General features: G+C 39.1%; 1 protein-coding gene across 1 annotated transcript in view; it reads right to left on the bottom strand.

Moving 5' to 3' along the window:
* KIFAP3 (kinesin associated protein 3) overlaps positions 1 to 21,524 on the bottom strand; it is a 69,267-nt gene that overhangs the window by 36,056 nt on the left and 11,687 nt on the right. The window contains exons 10-12 of the mRNA XM_086617370.1: positions 19,128 to 19,290; positions 5,536 to 5,636; positions 734 to 842 (exon numbers count right to left, since the gene is read on the bottom strand). Coding sequence (XP_086473496.1) covers positions 734 to 842; positions 5,536 to 5,636; positions 19,128 to 19,290 — 373 coding nt within the window. The remainder of the gene's footprint in view (positions 1 to 733; positions 843 to 5,535; positions 5,637 to 19,127; positions 19,291 to 21,524) is intronic.

Genomic DNA, 21,524 nt, shown 5'->3' on the forward strand with positions numbered 1-21,524 from the left:
TTAACATAAAATTGGATCTCCCTGCTCCTCCCCCTTCTAGAGAGCTATGCAGACGATTTTAAAGTGGAATTGCTGGCCATAGAATCCACTGATTGCCACTGTCCTTTTAGTAATTTATTATAGTAGTTCATAGTGAAAATTTTGAGCACAAGTGATAATGAGAGCTACCGAATAATAATGTTCCACTTAAAACCTGCTGCTAATATGAAAATAATGAAACTTGAAAAGCATTTAGAAAGCTACCAAATGAAATACCGAACCCATCTGTACCATGCAACAAAATACTAGAACACAAAAGATGCTTGACTTAAAAAAAAAATATGGAAAGATATAACTAAACAATATCACTGTGCTATTAATTGGGTACTGGCAGGTGAAAACATCAATCAGCTGAAGATGGATTTTCAGCATCAGGTAGAAGAAAATCTTGATCTGTCCATACAGCCACAGTTTCCCAGAGTAATGTCATCAGTGTGTTTTACAGAACTACATGCACATGAGACATGTGGGCATGTGTGGCTATACAGTGTCATTCCTGCCACCAAGACCAATTTTGGGGAAGATATGGCCATTTGCTTGCAATCATTACCCAATAAGGTGCATTTTATTTTTAAAAGATACATATATGTACATAAATTTATAAATAACTCAAATATACATTATTTTTATATATATATAAATATATGTAAGTGTTGTGATCTCCAAGAAAACAGTAAAACCTCAGTATGCTTACCTTCGCAGATGAGTTGTACATTTCTTTTGTTAGCAGCAAGGTTAATACAGAAAGAAATGAGTTCCAGGTCAACTCGTTCATCAGGACATTCAAAAAGCATCTTCATTAACTGCCAAGAAACACAAACACACTTAAGTCATTAACCCTTCCAAAGCATTAGAAGAGCAATGTTATGATGTCAACTACAGCAGCTTTTTTTTTTTTAATTTAATATTCAGCATTTTTACAAGAACAGTAAAGTCATAGAATCATAGAATCGTTAGGGCTGGAAGGGACCTTCAAAGGTCATCTAGTCCAACCCCCCTGCAAGGAACAGGGATATCTCCAACTAGATCAGGTTGCTCAGGGCCTCATCCAACCGGGCCTTGAACGTCTCCAGGGATGGAGCATCCACCACCTCTCTGGGCAACCTGTTCCAGTGTTCTACAACTCTCATGGTAAAAAATTTTTTCCTAATATCCAACCTGAATCTACCTCCCTCTATTTTAAAACCATTACCCCTTGTCCTATCACAACTGGCCCTCCTGAACATTCATAAGTTCAGTCATAAGTCATAAAGGTTAAGGGCACAAGATGTATAGTTCCATTATCTGGGGAAAACAATGCTTATGAAGTGCCAAAAATGGCAGTCACTCATCACCTTAAATTAACTTGGGTTAGTTACATTCAATTGTTACCACTGAATTTTTTATTTTACTGTTTTTTAAAGTTGTGAATGGATAAATCTGTTTTGAAAGTTTAGACAGACTTAACATAGGGAAAAAACCCAACTTAGTTTGAGAAATTCAGATTAATACCTGGTTGTTTAACAAAATTATGACTCTAAACAGGTACTTAATTGCAGAATAATTCTAGTACAATTTTGCTTTAAGATGACTCCATTGAGAGATGTTAGCTGTATCTGCAGCAGTGTGCTTTATCTTTGCAGCTTCCATGGCTAGAATTGAACACTGCCATATACCAAAGACTTCTCAGTAGCAGAACAAGAACGTGACAGAACAACCTGGGTTAACATAAGTAGACAATCGCCTATAATGCTGTTCCAACTCTTTAGTAAGCGTCAGTGAATTTCCAGATGATTCCTTAGGCAAATAACCTATGGATTGCCATTATTTTATATATCTGGCACCTGCATTGTCCATTACAGCACAGGCTATCTAGTCTTATTTTTTCCAAGATGAACATTTTTTGAAATGGCATATTGAATATACAAACATGACTCAAATATGTTTCTCTCTTTTTCTGTTTCCAGCCATGGCAGACATATTGCATGGCTTCCTCATCAACGGGCTGCAGGACATCACCCTGTTTGCCCCTAAAGCCTGCTCAGTTCATACAACACATCAAGATTATAATGCAAAGCAGTGTGATAACAAGACTGAGATTACTGGAAGTAGAAACAACTGAACCTAAAGATAAGCGGGACATAAAGCACAAAAAAACCACCCACAAACATAGCTCAGTTTCTGTCAAAAAGGGTTGAGAAGAAAGCATTAAGTAACAATTAAATATCTGTGTGCTTGCCCCCTGGTGGAAAGACAGTTTGTAATGCATTAAAAACTAGAGAAAGTGGGTGAACAACTCATTTAGAGAGGAGGGAAAAAAAAAAAAGGAACAATAGGATTGCAGTAATTTCACTCCAAAGTATTTTACTACAGCAATTCTGTGTGTTTATCTACTATCAGAAACAGGCTGTCATTTCAAATGGACCCAAACAGAATGTAATAAAGATCTTTATGTTACAACATAGTTATTAATCTCATTTTCTGGGACTTTCATGTACTGATTTAAAACCTATCATTGATTTCTTCCTCCCTTTCTTAAAAAGGTAGAATCAGATTTCCCTTGGTTGTTATAAGAACTTATGAAATCCCTAGTTTGTTAAATCTGTAAGCCTGACAGTCACATAAGCGTCAATTAACCAGAGAAGAAAGTTGCCACTTAACAAGTAGAATATGAGCATTCAAAACATCACCCCCTGCAACTCTTCTGTTACAAAACCTTTAAAACCAGATTTTAAAAACCCTTCAAATAATTTGAAGGGAAACATTCTCATTACTTACACAATACAAAATCCGTGGAAATTAGATGTTTAACAAGATGGGATTACACTGTTAATTACTGAACTACTTCTCTATAAAAAGAAAAAATATATCCAGTTTCAATTAAAGCCGTTCAAATTCTAAAATAATAGTTTTGTACGAGCTCCATGTTTCCCATTATGTCTTCATTTAATTTGATTGCTTCTTGTGCCACTTCAAAAGGAAGAGTAATTGCTGCCAAATAGGAAATATTAAAATTAAATTTGTTCTGCTTTTACTATGTCCATTGTCATCTTTTACTGATTTAACAGGAAGGCAGTAAAAAGACTGCAGCATGTGCAATGAAGAGGCAGTAGTGTTCAATCAGACAAGTCCCATATTGAGTATCAGATACCACAGACCAGGACTGAAATCACTGTGTCTAGACTCTCTGGCACCTGCCTTCACTTATTTACCAGTGACCAGAGGCCAACCCCCACAGCTCTCTGTTCGCATACACCTCTGTCCAACCCCCTCCCCAAGCCCAGCTCAAACATCTTTGAATGATTATGCCAGAACTGCATGCCTCAGGAATCTCTCCTGACCGGCTACTCCCTAACTCTGCTGTTTGAAGTGATGCTCTGGTTTCTGAACTTCAGCAGATAATGGCGGACAGGAGCAAAGGGTGCTGTCAAGAGAGGACGTTTACCAGCATTAAGCTGAAAAGAAGCTTACAGATCAAAGAGGGGCCAAACAGGACAACCGTGGTGGAAAACATGTGGGTAGCTGCGGAGAGCCTCGCACACTGCTCTGCGGTAAAATATTAAATATCGCCATGACATCACTGCCTAACCATGCCCTTTGATTGGCCAGGTTATTACCAGTAAAGGCTTTTATAAGCATCTGGATGGCATTTGCACCTATTTAAACAAAACACGCGTTGCTGAGGTCTCAACAAGAATGAACTGTTAATACTCACTTTTAACTGTTACTAGAATAGCACCCACTAACTCCTCCAGTCCACGAGGATGTTCACCTGGGACAGCACGCACGAGCCCTTGTCAGGCACTTCGCCTGTTCAAAACGACAACAGGGGATGGATCTTCCAATCGCTCGCTACAATAGCGAAACATTCCTTACCGGGTATTTGCCGGTTGGGGTGTTCACCTTTCCTCAAAAGGAAACAATCCCTCTGAAGGGCACACACTACTATTTGGAATTTCGTTTTCCGGGGTAGAATCAGATGGCAGGGAGTCCTTTTAAAAAGGTTGTTTTCTTCTCATGATGCCTTCCCTATGTTTTCTGCTACCTCTGTCTTCCTTGACTATCCTAATTTTGAACACTCATTAATAAAATTCAAGCTCTTATTGTCCAGCTTGTCCTTTTTGAACAGTCAGCAGATGCGATCCGTGAATAAACACATTGATCACTGAAGCATCAATAGCAATAGGTATCCTTTGAATTTTGCAGTTTTAGCCGAAGTCTGATGAAGGCAGTGGACCTCTTTCCTCCTCCTCTAGTCTATGGGTACAGCTCCGTAAGCACTGGTGTGAGCAGTCACTGCCTATTAGAACAGTGATGTTCAAAGCTCAGAGTATGATGTCACTGAAGTTTCCACACTCTCTACAGTTGGCACTGGGCATCTAAGAGCCATGCCAAGATTTCCTGAAAGCATGTCATAAGCGAGCCCTGAAACACCGTGCATCATCAATCCCTTATATCATGCAAATGCCTTAACGTATAGCTGCTTCTTGTGGCAGAAAAGGCAGTGGGCGGGATGTTTACAAGACCATTTGTAACACACACTAGTTATTCCCACCAGTTCTCCCCTCTCTAGCCTCCAAAAATCCTCCTGTATGTGGAAAAACATCACCATTTTTGTCATGAGATAATGACCAGAAACATTCTGAAAACTTTCCATGGCAACTTCCCATTCTGGATGCATGTGATGTTAAAAACATAGTTGGCAGGAAAGAAGACACCGTAGTGCAATTCTGAAGAAGCTACTGGAGAGTTTTTACACTTATGCAACACAGGCTCTCAACTCCAGCCTCATCAAGACTGAGAAAAAGATCAGTAAGAGAGGATTTGATACTTGTTAAAAAAAAAACCCACACAACAAACTACAAGACACACAAAAACATACACAAAAAACCCAAAGCCCCATGATATTGTGTCTGCACTTGGATCAAAGACTTTGACTAGAGACAAAATGTTATGCAACAAACTGTAGCCTGAAAGATGGGTGAAGAGCCTTCCACAGTTTTCAATTCTCCCCTGATGTACATGCCTGCAGTTGGAAAAGGAATTGTCATGAGCAACATAACTCTGCTTGGCTGGTTTCCAGTTCATATCCTGTAATACTGGAGACGCTGAAATTTTGATATCCAATGGGATCAGAAAAGAATGCCTTCTAAAACTGTAAAGGAAATACTTTCCACAAGGTTCTCTAAGGACCTGCTGTGCACAAGCTTTAATCTCTTCCGAGCATTCCTGATCTTCCACAGAAATTCATCAGGTCACCTGTATTTTTACCAATTCATTGATGCAGCTCAAGTGCTAGTAGCACCGACAGAGAACGAGTCACCTCTCCTTTTTCTGGGGACCATTACATTCAGCAAGAACAGTCCCGACGAGTAGGTGGTTCGCTACCGACTCAGCAGCATCGTGGTGGTTCCTGCTTTCACCTGCGGGTGTCAGTGCGAGCTCTGCTACGAGCGAGGAAAAGAGGCGCACAGGGAAAGATGCACTTACCCCCTCACCGTACGGAAAAGCACATACCTGCGGGATACAGTCCGTGTACGCAAACATTGATTTAAAGCGATCATCCATGCTTATGTGATACAGAATACACATTGCTACTTGTTTGTAGTTTTCATTTGCTAGAAAGAGAAAAAAATCCGTATTAATAGAAGCCTGGTACTTTAGGTGGTGTAAACACTTAAGGGGAAAACAAAAAGCACCAAAAATCCTAGCGAACAGAAGGAAAATTTAAATCAGAAATGCAACATTAATGAAAGAGCGTTGCCTGACCTATCCAAATCAACCACGGTTTTCTACAAAGAGGGAAAAGGCAACAGTAACTACTTTCCCTCTTCCCAGCACCTCAAAACACTTCCTTAACCCCACTTTGCAAGGAATATAATTTGCAGAAGGAACACTTAATAATGATAGGCCATCAAAACAAAGCCTTCATTAGTTTCCAGCCAGGAAATCTAGTATCAAATGTAACACCAATTTAGCTGTAGATATTCCTGTTGAAACAACAAGCTTGTCGCAAAGTGAAATGATAAAGAAACTAAAAATGCCAGAGAGAAAAATAAGAACTAACACTAAAAAGTGTTGTAGAAGGAATCTCGTGCCTTTCAAGTCAGTCACATACTGGTTGTTTTATTATCCTAAACAATAACATTATCCTATGGGTGCCTTTTGTTTCAAACAATTCAAGGACAACATTAGTATATTTTCACATTAATACTTACCAAAGAAAAAGAGTCTCAAGAAAAATTGGAGCAGTTAACGCAACTAGGCTGTGAAGAATTTAGCCAAAAGGTTCTATAAAACTAGCTTAGACAAACGTACAGATGTTTAAGAACAACACAGGCAAATTTGATCCTGACTCACTGCTGAAGTCTGGACTGAGCATTCTCTTGAGCTCTCCTCTAGCCCTACACTAGCAGGATCCTGGCTATATACGGGGTAAAATGTTCATATTAGGTAGACCAAGATGTAATAAGGTGACCAATTCAGAATTTATTCACAGTTCTTCTGTAACTGATCAGAAATATCCTCCCACTTCTATTTAAGCTAAGTTAGAACATAATCTGTTCAACACTTTAGCAAAGCATCAAGACCTCAAACAGCAACCACCACAGTTAAATTTTTCTTCTGCATACATCATTGGGAGCTGGAGTTTCCTTTAAGCAGCAAGGATATGATGCCTTTATCCTGAGAATGCACATTTGCAACTTTTTTCAAAACTGAATTACCAAAAAAGACCCAGGAAACCCTTCTAGCAGTTGCCATCCAACAGTGAAGTATTCTTTCCCATGCCAAACCAAAAAACAAAGCTGACCTTTTAGATCCTTCTGGATTCTTACCTGTTTGGAAAAAGGTGACTTGCCTGACAACTCTCCACGTACTTAACAGCTGGAGAAAGGATAATGCCCAAATTTGAAAGCTACTGTGGCTATTATTACAATAAAAGCACAGACAGCACTACAGTTGCTAAAGCATACACACTGTTTTAAGCAAACAAAATTAAGTGTTTATCCTTCGTGCTCCTCTGGTGACTGGTCATCTTACCCACCTATTCACTTGTAGTGACATTGTAAACCCAACAATTACATGAAAAAAAAACTTCCCCATACATAAAGCTAAAGGCTTCTCCTAAGCAAATATAAACATTTAAAGACTAAATTATACCTTCAAATTTCATGAGGCTAGAAAAAAAAAGACCTGTTTACACTGCTCTTAACACTTCTTCCTATGCCTCTATTTAAGACTCAAACACCAAGACTCAAATCACAATTACACTTTGCTGGATAATGCAGGAACCACTATGTGAAGTAAAAGGTAAGTCACTATGAAAGGGAGGAAAGCTGGCTACTCGGAACAGCAACAGGAAAAACAAACTAGAGTGAAGCTGGACTAGACCTTCAGCAGGTATGAACTGGCAGACAGTCAACAAGAATGATGCTCCTTTGTATCTGATTAACCTCCATCCTTCATGGGTTTTTTCCCCCTCCTTATTTTTGCAAGATTCATTTGTGCCAAGATAAAGCATCAGCTAAGATACAGTCTTAACATTTGGTAGCAACAGCAGTTTTCTATTTGGTAATACTGGTAGCTTACTTTCCAAATAAAATAGTCCACTATCGCAGCAAAGGGCTTCTGTTTTTTAAGAAACTCTTTGCGTAATTTTCTCTCCCTTTTTTTCCCTAAAGGTCCAGCCTGTCACAATAACCCTTCTGATGCCTGAAGAACACCCTGGGTATCAGCGCTGAATGACAGCACTGCCTCTGCTTCTAAACTACCAAAATAATCAAAACCACCTAGATACTCAAAGTATTAAGAATATCTAAAGCCCCAAAAAATTTATTTTATCTGAACAAACTAATGACTGGCACTTAAATCATTCTCTCCAAGTATGTTCCATAAGGCAGATTTCATAACATACAAAAGGCAAAGACAGCTATAGTTTCAAAAAAAGAGCTGAATTTAAACTCCTTGCCGTGCAGTTAATTGACCCATTTTCTCTAAATTCCCCTGTCCTACTGTCAACACAGAGAGAATAGTTTAGAGCATTTAAATCACAGGCACTTACCGAATAGGCTCAGCAAGGAAGTATTTTTCAATTGTGAACAAACACAAAAAACCCCACCATGAATTCTACTAACTCAAAGATGAAAATAAACTACAGAACTAAAGCTAAAAGAAAAGTGTGCAACTAAACCAGCTTTTAAGTATTTAATGGTGTATGCATTTTAAGTTTAATTTTAATTTCCTAGAAAGGAACAAACTTCAGGCTGATCTCTGGAAATTTCACTGTCCCACTCTCCCTATGGAAGTACTTTGGTGGAGAAAAAGCAGAACCTCCTGACTTCCAGTTCTCATGCAAAGCAGCGGCAACTCACAATCCAAAGAATAAAACGCTTCAGGAAAATCAAGAGGAGGTGGTTGTTTCTAAGCACAGCCTGCATGATTTAATGCAATTGTTAATCCCATGCTCAATTATGAGGCATACAGCCTATTGGAAAGTTGACTGGAAATTGTGCATAACTAGTTTGTAGCAGGTTCAGAAGAGAACAGATTCAACAGCTATAGCCTTTTAAAGACTAAGCATCATCCTGCAGCCTGAAGATTTTATAAAAGAGTAAGATGTGACAGACTGGTTGAAAAATCCACCAAGCCAACTGCTGCCCTTTTGCATAGGGACTTCACTCTCAAAAATACCAACTGTTTTTTTAAAAATTATTTTATACTCATCTGAAAGCAAACAAAAAAAGCCCTAAGTCAATCCTTGTTTAGAGACTTGGCTGTAAAAATTTCAAGCCCTGCCCAGTACCTGGCTGGAGAACAGCTTTCCAAAGCATGGAAGTGATACCTTTTCTGCTATTTTTGACAACTACTGAAGGCCACACATGAAAAAGCAGACACTGAAAGAAAGACTTCCTTATGACCTAGTACAGTAGGCATCAATTATTCCCCTAACTAGAAAGAGCAAGAGAAAGAAAAGAAAAAAAAAAAACACAAACAAACAGACCTCTGCCAAACGTGTTCATAAAAATGACCAAAGTTTTGGTGGGGTGCCAGAAAGTTGTGGCCTACAAATGCTGGTAGTTTTGAGCATCGAGCTTTTTATGACTGAAGGTGGAATAGCCAAATGGCCTAAAGCAGTAAGGGCAGCCCTGGAAAATAATGGCCTAGTCATTATGGATTCTTCTGGTATTTATGGCAATAAAACATGAATCATAATGAACTCATTGGATATTAAATGTGGGGGTCACAAGTACTTTGATAGGATTTCCACAGGAATTTACCATTAATTAACCAAATAATTATTTGAAAGTGTTACTGAATTATCCTTAGTTCTTATACAGCCATTCCAGAGAAATTGGTCATTCCCAGCTGAGTGCAGTTAATGCCTTAACAAACCGGTCATTAACTGCAGTTACTGATTTTGTGGGAATTATTGTGTTATAAAATACACTCAACAGTTTATAGAAACAATACTTAGGGTTTTTTTTGCAGCTGTAGTTCAGCTGGAGCAGCTGGGATGGAAAAATATCAGGTCCCTCGGGCTATTTTCACAACTAGTTTTCTGCAAATTAGAGAGGGAAATAAATACATGATGGGTTTTGAGTTCAAAATGGCTTCAGATTTTTAGCCTTTGAACATTAATAAGAAGCCATGTGCCAGTTCTGTGGACCAACGCCCAAATTCCATGTCTAGTTCTTACTACGGTTAAAGATATAAATGGTACTGGTAGCAGAAGCTAAAGAAAAAAAAAATTTCTTGATCATGAGATCAGGCCCTACATTTTCATTGAGTTTGTGAGTTTAAAATGAAAAAAATCCTCCATTAGCTCCACAATAACAAAAGAGAAACCCTAAAGCTTTAAAACTGAAATGCCAATCTGGGTTGCAGCAGCAGCAGCATTCAGCTTTCAAATGCTAAAGTAAAAATGAGAATATAAATTCTGGACTAAATTATTCAAATGTAACACTATCAGTAATTCAAGTAGCCATCATTTCTAATGGAATCATCAATGTCTCCACATTAGATAGGAGAAACCCCTATCCAACCATGTGCAAAACATTAACTACATTAAATCAAAACCAGAACACAAAGGAAGGTAAATACCTATTAAAACAGCAGAATGAATCCTCATTTAAATTTCAAACTCTGATACTCCCAAGTCAAATCTACTGCAGAATTAGGCAAACAAGAAATCTAGCTGGATAAGAACGTCACAAACTGAATAACAGATCCATACACCGTCTCATACTGCTGTCAGAAAACAATAAAATCAAGAGTTTATTCACATGTATCATAATTGGCAGTGAGCTTAGGAAAAAAGTGATGGCAAAGTACCTCTGCATACCTCTGTCCCATGTTATTCCTTGCAACCAACTCTGAAACAGTTGGACTAAGTTACTCCATGTGTGGTTTAAACACATACTGGTTTGATTTACATATGTAAATATAAATCATATTGGATATATCAGTTTATTTTATCAAGAGAACCTGAAAGAATTTTCAAATCTGCTCATACTCAAGGAGACTAGGCATTGTAAATAACGCATTATGATATTAATTACAAACTAATAATCCCCCTTGTGCCACCTTAGTCTTATTTTAAACTGGCTTCATATCATAACCCTAACTTAAAACCCTGATTTTGCCATAGTTGGGGTTTGGGTTTTTTTGTTGTTTGGTTGGGCTTTTTGAAGCTTTTTGAATCATACTTGAACTCATGTGAATTCACACAGAAATGGGAAGTTGATTGGTTGTAATTTCCATATACTGCACAAACCAAAGCTAAATCCATTACAAGTTCAGATGAGAAAGAAAACAGGAAGCAATAAGATTATCCCTGAAGGAAGATGATAAAGCTACTTCTCTTTTCTCCTCAAAAGAAATACATTTCAAGTCTGGCTATGACCAAGGAAGAAAGCAAGAGACAGAAAAAGAAGTAACTATCATTATTACAAGAAGCTGGAAATTAGAAGAGGTGGTGCTCAGTCTGAATCAAACTAAGAAAACAACCACTTCCAAAGTAGATGGAAAAAATTCCACATAAGGCTGTTCCTTTAGAAGTCTTCATCAAGCTACATAGATTAAATGCTATACGATTAAACATAAATTTACAGGACATGCAAATCTTTTGCCATATCTGTACTATATTTTAATTAAACTACATCAACTGCTCTAATTACAATTACTAGAAAATATTCAGACTTCTCTGCTCTAAAACCACCCTTCCAATCTTGTCTGGAATTAAGTGGAGGTTTTCCATGCGCTGGCTCTGCAAGCTTCAGCTCCACAGCAGAGCAGCCTCAGTTCTGAAAGGATGGTGCAGCTATATTTCAAAATGCTCCTGCTTGAACAAGGGAAAGAAAACAAAACAACACAGGATGCTACCTTTCACTTTGAGATAGAGACGACTGTATTGAAATGGAAACTGCTTTCACCCATGTTTCCAAGTCAATGAAGTACAAAGCTGAGGTTCAAATCTAAGCCCCAAAAGTGGAGTTACATATTGGTTGAGCTTTTGAGTCCTCCAGATAACAAGAGTTAAGCTCCATATTGTTCAAAAGATACTGTTCTTGTGCACCCACCAGCATACTCCTATTGGCAAAGTCTTGGAAGAAAGGTAAACCATTCAACTGCATTCTTCTTATTGTGAAAACATTACAGTTCTGTTATTTAAAAGGTCATTTGTTGATGATCTACATATTTCTCACAGATCTGATGTCTGTCTTTTTTTTTGGAAAAGCTATTTGAGACCCCAGCCTCACAAAGAAAGTTCTGCTTTATGCAATGAGACTACACGAATATGTAAAATCACAACCCATCCTGTACAGTGTCTCTACGTCAGAGACCAAAGGAACAAAAATTGATTGTACAGAGATATACCAGCACCATACTTGCTGTAGTGCAATACATTTTTATGTTGGCATTTCTTTCCCCGCCTCCATCAGCTCAAAGAGTCTGAAGATAATACTGTCAACCGACAAAGGATTTCTCACCTTAGTAACTGCAGACATGGAGAATGCAGTTGGTTGGAGGTTACCCGAGAAGCTCTTAGATAAACAGCAGAAACTTGTGAGTTAAGATGTTTCCACATTTCCAAAAAGGAAAGCAATTGTAACCTTCCCCCTTACATCTGAACTCGTAAAAGCCTCAGGATCTACGAGACTACTACATCTGAAAAATTGTTCCACATGATCCTTTGAGACCATCCCTCTGCCCGCAGGCTTCACAAGGGCTTTGGAAAAGGTGCTCCTCTCTCTTCTGCCCTGGCCCTTATACAGGCTTTATGAAGATTTTGCCATAGGTTAGGAAACCAGCAGAAGTGCCTCACCCTTTCTTTATGGAGATTTTCCAAGAAACTAGAGCTGGTTGTTTCTGTCCCGTCACACTTTAGGCATCCAAGTTATGCCCTATAAAGCTTTCACACGTCAATAGTTAATGTAGAAGACTAGATTTACTTTCTACTGTCAAGTATTAATTTGCTCTTGCAATATGCAAAGAAACAGTTAAAAGAATTCAATTAATTATGCAGTCACATATTGTAAGTTCCACAGCAGAAATACTGGCTCAGGGGATCCTTCCCATTAATGTTTAGTGAATTTCCAAAAACTCAGCCCTCTCATTTTTAGATTGCTGCCATCTCTCCACTCCTGTCCTTGCTGCTGCCATAAGCATTTCTGTTCTCAGACAACACTCATTGAGTTAGCCTCTTGTGTTACACCAAAGTTATCCTCTCCACTAAAAAAGCTAAAAACACAGCTAAATACCCATGTGCACTTGTGAGCATAACAGCAACGCACTTTCACTCACCTGAACAGTCAAAGGCTGTGTTCAGATTAGCAAGGATCCACCTGTAATAGCTACAAAATAGAAGAACACTGTTTCCAGCTCCAGACAGTGTTAAAGGAGTCAGAAAAATCTTAAGACAACAGACTTCAAAAATCTGTAAGCTTATATAAAAATATGATGTTATAAATTTCAGTTATTCTTTCCTGACAATTCACTTCAATTTACCAGTAGCACAAAGCAGTGACACGGTGAAGGCTTTTACCTTAAGCCTAGCTGGGATTCTATTTCTGCTTCAAACACAGTATTGGCGATACCGACATCTCTCCGAGTTCTACATTTCTCAACATCAAATCTCATTTTTTCTTTAATAATACTAAAGTTTGCTGTCTAATCCATAGTTAAAGTATTTAGGTAAGTACTAAGTCCTCAGACACACTGTGCACCCAACACTCTCCTTAAGTCAGTTAGACATACTAGGTATATCTGCACTTCTAATAAGAATAAGAAGTTGAATGTTAAAAGATGATTTTGGTTTGTGTTTCTTTTGGTAAGACTTGCTTGTTTGTTTGGTTTTGTGGGTTGTTTGGGTTTTTTTTTTTAAGTCTTGGCCATACTCACAACAAATGATAAAAAAACTACCATTAAAACAAATCCCTTAATAATTACTGCTTTCCAACAGACTAGTCGCTGTAGTTGAACTGTTACTTAATGTGCTTCAGCCTGCCTCAACTATAAAGGAATGGAGACACCCCAGGCAATATTCACACAAGTATTGGAACCAGCTGCTGCAGAGCCACCTTAGGAAAAAAAGGTTTCTCAATTTAATTGGGAAAACAGGAGGAAGCATAAATTTTACTGCCATTAATAACTTCAAGCAATCCCGATATGACTTTACCTCACCCTGATGGTTGGACATGTGCTTTTTGTTAGGGTCTTTGCCACATCTGACCCCTATTGTTTGCTCACTTGATCAGGTAAGAAAATGTATGTTTCTTTATAGGATAAACGAGGCCTATTAAAGTCAGAAAAAACACTGCAGTAGCCTATAAGAAGCTCCATTTTTCAACAGATGTGTGAAGCTCCGTAATAAGTTCATTACAAAAAGGCCAAGTGAACTCATAAAGAGAACACATCTACTTTAAGCCTTCTTAAAAGAAACTTTCATAAAAGGAATAGAACATTAAAAACCCACAGCACTCCGTTAATTAGAGAGCAAAGTACTTCTTGTGTTTTTAAACAGCAGTCAACGTATAATCCAGCTTGGCTGCATACCGTATCAAGACTAGATTGTTAAGAAACCCAACATACAACTGTTTGGCAATTCTTTGATTGCCCATTAAACCTAACTTGTAAAGAATGGAAAAACGTCAGAGGAATTTCAGCAGTTTCTAGAAAAGATTTTACATAATAAAACTCTGAAAAATTCTGTCAATTAATCTAGCGAAGACAGACTCTTCAGCGAGGACTAAATCAGACTGCGGAAGTCACCCTCTGCTCTGGCTACCTCCAGCTTAAATAAAGAACTCGTAACAGAAGAGTCTGACCTACTTTGGAGTTTGCAAACTATTGTACAGCCCTCAGACTTCTACGCAGGATCAGATGGCTACTACTTCTCAGTGTGCTGATACTAAGTCTTAGAAATTAAGACCACCAGGCCAGGACGCTCACATTAATAATGCATATAGGCTCGATACACACTGTGACTGGCAAAACCCTACTACTGCTACTGGAGACTGAACACACCATTTCAGAGTTTTGTACAACAAACGCTCATCTGCTTGGCTGAACACAAATCCACAAAGCCAATTTTCTTTCAGTCACTGTAATCTGTACCAGAAAACACAACCCAAGATGTTCATCGCCACCTAAAAGCTTTTTGAGACTGAACACCCTGGCACTGTGTAACACTTTCGCAGCCATATGCCCAATCCTTCTGCACTCCATGTCCCATTTGGGCCCAATTGGCAACTGGCACTGTTTTGTGATCCGCTCACTTTTCAGCTCACCAACACCTGTGTGCCATCAGCCCTCGATTTTTAAAAGCAGATAGTAATTTCAAGCAACCAAGAGACACTTCAGTTTGACTTCCAAGCCTAATGGGTTTTCATTCTTCAAACACAGCTTGCACTGGGAAGTGAGTGAAAAGAACTAGGCATTTCAAGACACTGTGCATTCAGTACGCCTAAGAACTGTCCAGCAGCTCAAAGGCATGCATGCACACAGCACAGAAAAAAACGTTTGCTCCTTGCATGCAGCCAGACCTACTCTGTTTACCCTTCGAGCAGCAAGACAGTTCCCACTGCAACAGCTTTTGCACCATTCCCTATCATTTATACCCTTTTAAGAGGAAAAACTCACTCCTGGGTGGACACAGAAACCCCAATACGGCCTGCCATACCTGCATACTGCCAGGAGCTCCTTCTGAACAGGGGTCCACCAAGAAGAGTTTGCAGCCTGCCATAACACACACAGCAGCACTCAGCTGGTTCTGCTGCACAAACTGCCAGCTGCTCTCAAGCAGAACAGAGAATTATTTGTCTCAGTTCACAAAGGCTAAGGAACCACGCAGATGCAGCACAAAATAGCATCCTTATTAGAAGAATGAATCACAAGCTGTGCGTATATTTAAGAGAGCTGTACTAAAAATTTTGTATTTGGTTTGGCCAGTTAACTGAAAAACAAAGTGGATTTAGTCCAAACAAGAAGTGAGGGTTTTTATTCTTCCTTGTAGACAATGTTTTCTTCTGTTTGCTGCCAGGGCATTTACTTTAGAAACCAATCACACATCCAGGGGAAGAATTATGAAAAAGGGTAACATTTCCTTTCCGTCCAACAGTGGAAGAGCATTCCCAGGGATAAAGGAAGGATGCGAATCTGTTTTCTCGAAGTTCAGCTCTACGTTTCCCCCTTTCAGTGAGAATAATCCACTATCCACCAAACTCTACTGTATTTGGAGCAAATCATTCCTCTACTGCACTTCACTTGAGTTATAGTGCTCTTTTTGCTCTGCATGGCATAAGAGAAGTAAACCTCCACAGAATAGTCTATAGCACACTGCTTTGGTCTCTCATTCCGAGGGGATTATCAGAGGGCACTGAATCTGCATTTTCCACATTTCAGGCAAACATGTAGTTTAAACCACTTGGTGAATTCACAAGAATTCTCACCTTAATCCACTGAAGCCATACTTCACTATACTGGCACATAAAGCATTCACATGGAGAACATACAAAAAAAGAAAGATCACTCTGTAAATATAATTTCTAAGTATTAAAGCCACAAGCACAAAAAACATTCTCTGCAAAGCCTTGGTGACTCAACAATTACAAAGTTTTCTTGAAGAACTGAAGACATAAATCAACAAAATCTCATTTCGTACCTCTTCAAGCAGCTTGTGTATGGAAAAACCTCAATACAGCAGGCTGTACCTCACAGGCCTCCACAGCTCTGCTCCAGCTTCTGATCTCAAGTCTGAAGCCAAATTTCCCTCAGCTGCACCCAGTTCTTTGTTATGCTCTGGATCTCAAAGAACAGCTGTAGTTGATTAACTTGGGTGCCTGGAGGGAGCAAGAGGAGTCTTGTCATATACAATACTTCAGACTTGTGAAGAGAAGCCGCGAAAACGAGCAAGTGGTGTTGACTGGCAAAGCTACATGGGGAAGCAGGCATTGGCACTATTAAAAAGAAAAGGCTAACTAAAATGGAAACCAATATTAAGCAGAATTTCTCATGTCCATGCTTTCAACAGCAGCCTCAACACTCTGGGGCAAGAGGGAAAGAAAGAAGATGGTCTTTCTCCAATATATCCATAGCATACTTTTTCCATTCCTGATAGCTCAGTTGAAGTCAGTCCATCCTCTCCACTTCCAGCCTCCACCTATGTTTAGAGCCTTCCTGCTCCCAAGCCACTAAGTGTCCCTCTGGAAAGCAGCATGCCTTCCAGAACTGCAGACTGCAGCCACCTCAGCACTCAGCCCTAAACTGCTGTCTGACAAACCCTGGCCTTTAATTCTTTGCAATCTCAACTCTTGCCTTAAACACCTACTACACTTAATTTATACTCATCTCAAACCAGTGCTGAAGTCTTAAATGCACGGCACGCACAAATGTTAAATTTCAGCAGGCTGAGTCAACAAACTTGACCTCTTGGCATTAGGAGCCGTACGGTAACTTGTCAACAGCTGTTGAGGTGTGTTAGCACTTTAAGGTGCCCTGCAAACATAAGCCCAAGGGTACTGGCTTGAGTAATGTGTGTTTAATACCCAAGTAACCTGTGTAAGAGGGGCATCTGGCATATGATTGTTCTATTATTAAGGCTGCAGGTTTCCCTGAGACAGGATACACAAAGTGATACATTTGAGAATTGCTTGAATCACCACATCAAGAAGAGTCCCACAAATCACAGAGCTGGCTTAACAACCTACATTTTCTAACCAGCACACTGCAAAATAAGTATCAAGCAATTCTACAAGAAGGAGTTAGGGCAAACAGCACATGTCTCTGTGAAGGAGGTTAAAAAAAAAGAGGAAAAAAGAAAAGGGTCGAACACATCAAAGTCAAGGAAAGAACCACCACCCATAGAGCCAAACAGACAGTGAAGCTTCTGGAAGTACTAGCAGAACTTGCTGTAGATTACCCTAACAACCACTTTGAGAACAGGCTGCAACCTTAGAAGCCAGTTCTTCTGAGTTAAATGTCTTCTGCACAGGCCTACTTAGAAGTCCAAGAAAATGGCATTTGAAAGTAAATTCTCCTCTCTACATTAAAGTCGGACACTAGAAAGCAGATATTGAACTGTAGTGTGACTCTAACACTAAATGAAGAATTTTGGGAAGCAGGGTCTTCTCAGTGATTTATGTCATGCCATGGCTTGGGGTGACAAGCATCCAGAAGCCCTAGGCTTAGACGACAGTGCTAGCTGCTGTACAAACAAAAGAAAGAGACAAGTTCCTGCTCCAAAAAGCTTACAATCCAAGCTGAACCAGACTACCTAGCCAGATCCACTCTCAAACAAGAGAAAACACATTTCCTCACCAGCTTCCACTTTTCAGTTTACTGCCAAATAATGTTGCCTTGAGGAAAAAAAGTACAGAGAAGGAGGATTGCAAATGCCATTTTTCCTCTTCCTCCCAGCTCAGCCCAGAGGAAAATATCAAGCGCAAACACGGTTGTGGCACAGGAAGCATAAAAAGATATGAGGCATTTCAGGATATATCAGGTAGCTGATGTATTAGTCACCAACAGGATTAAAGCTTCCAAAGCAGAGTAAGTTTTGACAGTGTTAACTTGTACACTAAACAGCAATGCGGCCATGTTGAGGTTGAATGTAAAATTGAGAAGGCAAACAATCCTAAGAGACTATACAAAGCTAAGGGAGAACACACCGTGGCATTCCACTTCTGGAATATCCATTCACATCTGGATACACCAGCTGTACCGATTTAGGACATCTGAAACCCAACATATCTCAGAAAGCTTTAACAGTATCTTGCCATCAGCATTTCACACATTTAGGGCTCCATAATACAAGATCCTCAACTCCCACTTAAAAAGGAACACTCAGCAATTCTTACAATCAAATTCTGCTAAATATTTAGTATATCTAACAGAGCAGCCTCTAGATAGTATTAGCCAAAGAACACACGAGCAGCAATAAAAACTCCCTCCTGATAACTCCAGTGTACAACAATGACCAAATCAGACAATCCTCTACTTTTTCCAAACTCCTTACTGTCTCCACGGCTTCCCTCTACAGACTGGTTTCACTTGTATCTGAAGTACTCACATCATCTTGACACAAGTTGCAGACTGTCAAGCTGAAAGCCTAAAAATCAGTTCTGCCTACAGTTGGAGCTGATAAAGCTAGGAAATTTCTGATCTCTCTATCTGGACCATTAAGGTAACAAGAAGCAGCAAGTATACTGAACTTCATTAAAAAAAGAAAAAGAGGTAGTTGGCATCTTCATCAGCTAAGCTCTCTGAAGTTGCTGGCTGTTTTTCCTAGATGGTCCCTCAAAATTACAAGCATCACCCATGTGTCAGCTTCCATGGTTTTCAGGTAGCTATCAAAGTTATTTTAAAAGACCAGAAGATTCATTCAACAGTTTAAGAGAACCTAGGAATAAATCTACCAGGAATCACATTATTTTAAACTCCCATTTAAATCATGTGAAAAGACGATTTGAATGATAAAAAGTGGGGAGTAGCAAGGAAGTTCTTTGGCAAAGGGAAAGGTGACATAGCAACATTTAGGCACACTATATCATGATGCAAACAGCTTCACTGTCCCTGCTGAAATGTCTGTGTCAGAATGAAAGAAAACATACCTAGAAGTGCAGTGAGTTTGGGAAGCAGACCAACTTGTACCATTTTATTTCTCAGGCCTGTGTCAAAGGAGAGATTTAGTAAGAGCCGAAGAGTGATGTTCAGCAGGTCTTCATGTTCACAGGGTACCATTTTCACAAGTTTTTCAACAATATCCATTTCAACCTGTGTATCAAGGAAAGGAGAAATCTATAATCCATGTAAACTTAGCTTTGTTTTCTACGTAAAAGCCCTCTCAGTGTGTCATATATTCACATGCATGCATATGCAAATACATACCCAATTTGTACCCGTAAGTGTAACTGCCAATGCATTTTCATCTGAAGCAGCTTTGCTTATGTCTTTGTGGTTGAAGTCTTCTAGATTGGGTTACTGGGTAATGCTGATTAAAAAAAATTCTGAACCAAAGAGTTCAGATGTCTTGGAAATATTCCTCACAGTTGGAATACTGCAAGAATGTGGTCGAGACATCACTTGCAAGACGAGATTGGGAGGAGGAGCGAACTCATTTAAACTTAAACACAAGCAACCCTGGAGCAACTGACATTAGAGTCAAAGAGATACTCAACCAAGACAGACAGAAAATTGGCATCCAAAAAGAATCTGAGACCTTTCATTACGAATTTCAAATGAACCCCTAGACATAACTTTGCATGTGCTCTAAGAGGCATGCCGTCCTGTGCGTTAATGCAATAAAAGCATGAAAGTCATCTTGAAACATGTATCATTTTCAAATTAAGAAGTGGAATCCAGGAACTGAGAAGTGGTATCAGATCCTGAGATCATGCTCACCTCACCAGCCAGAAGAGACATCTGAGCATTGACTGGCAAGACTTCAGAAAGTTTTTATCATCTTTTAAGCAACATTTATCCACTTTTATTTGACATAATCTTTTAAATGCCTTCATTTTTTGTTTCCCAGAACCTTCTTTGGCCAGAAGGAGGCACATAAAATTACTCTGCATTCTTCAAACTTGCACGTATGTCACTAGCCTTGCAGTTATAAACACACACAGAACGAATACGAAGAAAAGAAACTGCATCTCTCCACAGATGTGGGGAGAGTGCAATAATCAAACAACTGACTAGATGCCATCTGATTGCTTATAATCAAAGGTAAGAACTCCAACTTCACTGCCCTGAATGTAACATGGCACTTGAATAGCGAAGGAAAGAATGTGCTATAAATACACAGATTATTCAGTTTTACTTAGAATCAGGCGTTGCATAACTAATCTTGGTTCATTTTGCCTGCAACATTTTTATGCTATCGCCTGACATAAATATTCCAACGCCTTCTCCTTCATAGGTAGCTTTCCTTAATAATACTGTGGAGAAAAAAGTATCATCTTCATAATCACTAAAAAAATGCTCAAACAGCTGACCTGAAGCATACAAATCTTTTCAAAAAGTCTTTTCAACACTGTTAAAACACTCTGCAATAAAATAAATTCAACAGTTCTGTTTGTCCTTCCACTAAATCCAATGGAATGCGGAAAGTGTGCCAACAAATCAGTGGGCTGGAAAGCTAATCCTTATTTTCCTAATAAACTCCTTCAGGGCACTACACAAGCATAAACTAAATCAATGACCAATCACCTGATAAACAGTCTAAATTCCCCAAAAGACGCACGCTTGGTGTCTGACTTCTGTTAAGAAATAGGATACCTATATATGAATAAGGGAGGCAGGTCTTGTCTGCAGTGTTCAGTGTATATTTGTGCAAATACAATTCCAGTAACAAAGATGCAATTAATTCTATTGCATTTACACAGATATTTCCATCTCACAATCTAAGTGTAACAATAATCTCAGATTACCTCTTGGATAAGGAAAATTTATTATTTTCATTTGACTAATTAGCATAAAGGTACAGAAGTGAAGGCCATGTATCTACTAAAAGCCATTGGGAAATCGGTAAGGGAGATACTTGGCTAGAGCTTAAAGTCACAAAAAAACATGCTACAATTTCAGAAGCTTGAGACTTCACCTAAAAAAAGCTTATGAAGAATAACACTGCCTCCAGTCCTTAGGAGCTATTGACAGCATGAAGGAAGGTGCCTTCGAAGACCAAGTTGACCTAGGAAATAAGTCTACTAGCCTAGCAAACTGCCAAAGGGTAACTACCTCTCCTTCCAAGACTTTACACAACAGAGACAACAATACGTTTTCAAAAGAGTCTAGTTTGAGGGAAAGGTCATGGGCATCTCCAGAAGTTGGGGTATGACAAGACTTTGGGGTCCTGACTTCAAAATTTAGAATTTCACGTATCATGAGGCAGCTTCACTGTTTGGGATGACAGTTCTTCAGAAACTTTTGCAGTGTGCTATGGCTGGATGTTGTACTACTTTTCTTTTACTCATTTTAATAGTAACAAAAGAGGTAAATCAGTGCTATGG

Source organism: Tauraco erythrolophus, chromosome 10 (assembly GCF_009769465.1).
Source record: "Tauraco erythrolophus isolate bTauEry1 chromosome 10, bTauEry1.pri, whole genome shotgun sequence".
Taxonomy (NCBI): Eukaryota; Metazoa; Chordata; class Aves; order Musophagiformes; family Musophagidae; genus Tauraco; species Tauraco erythrolophus.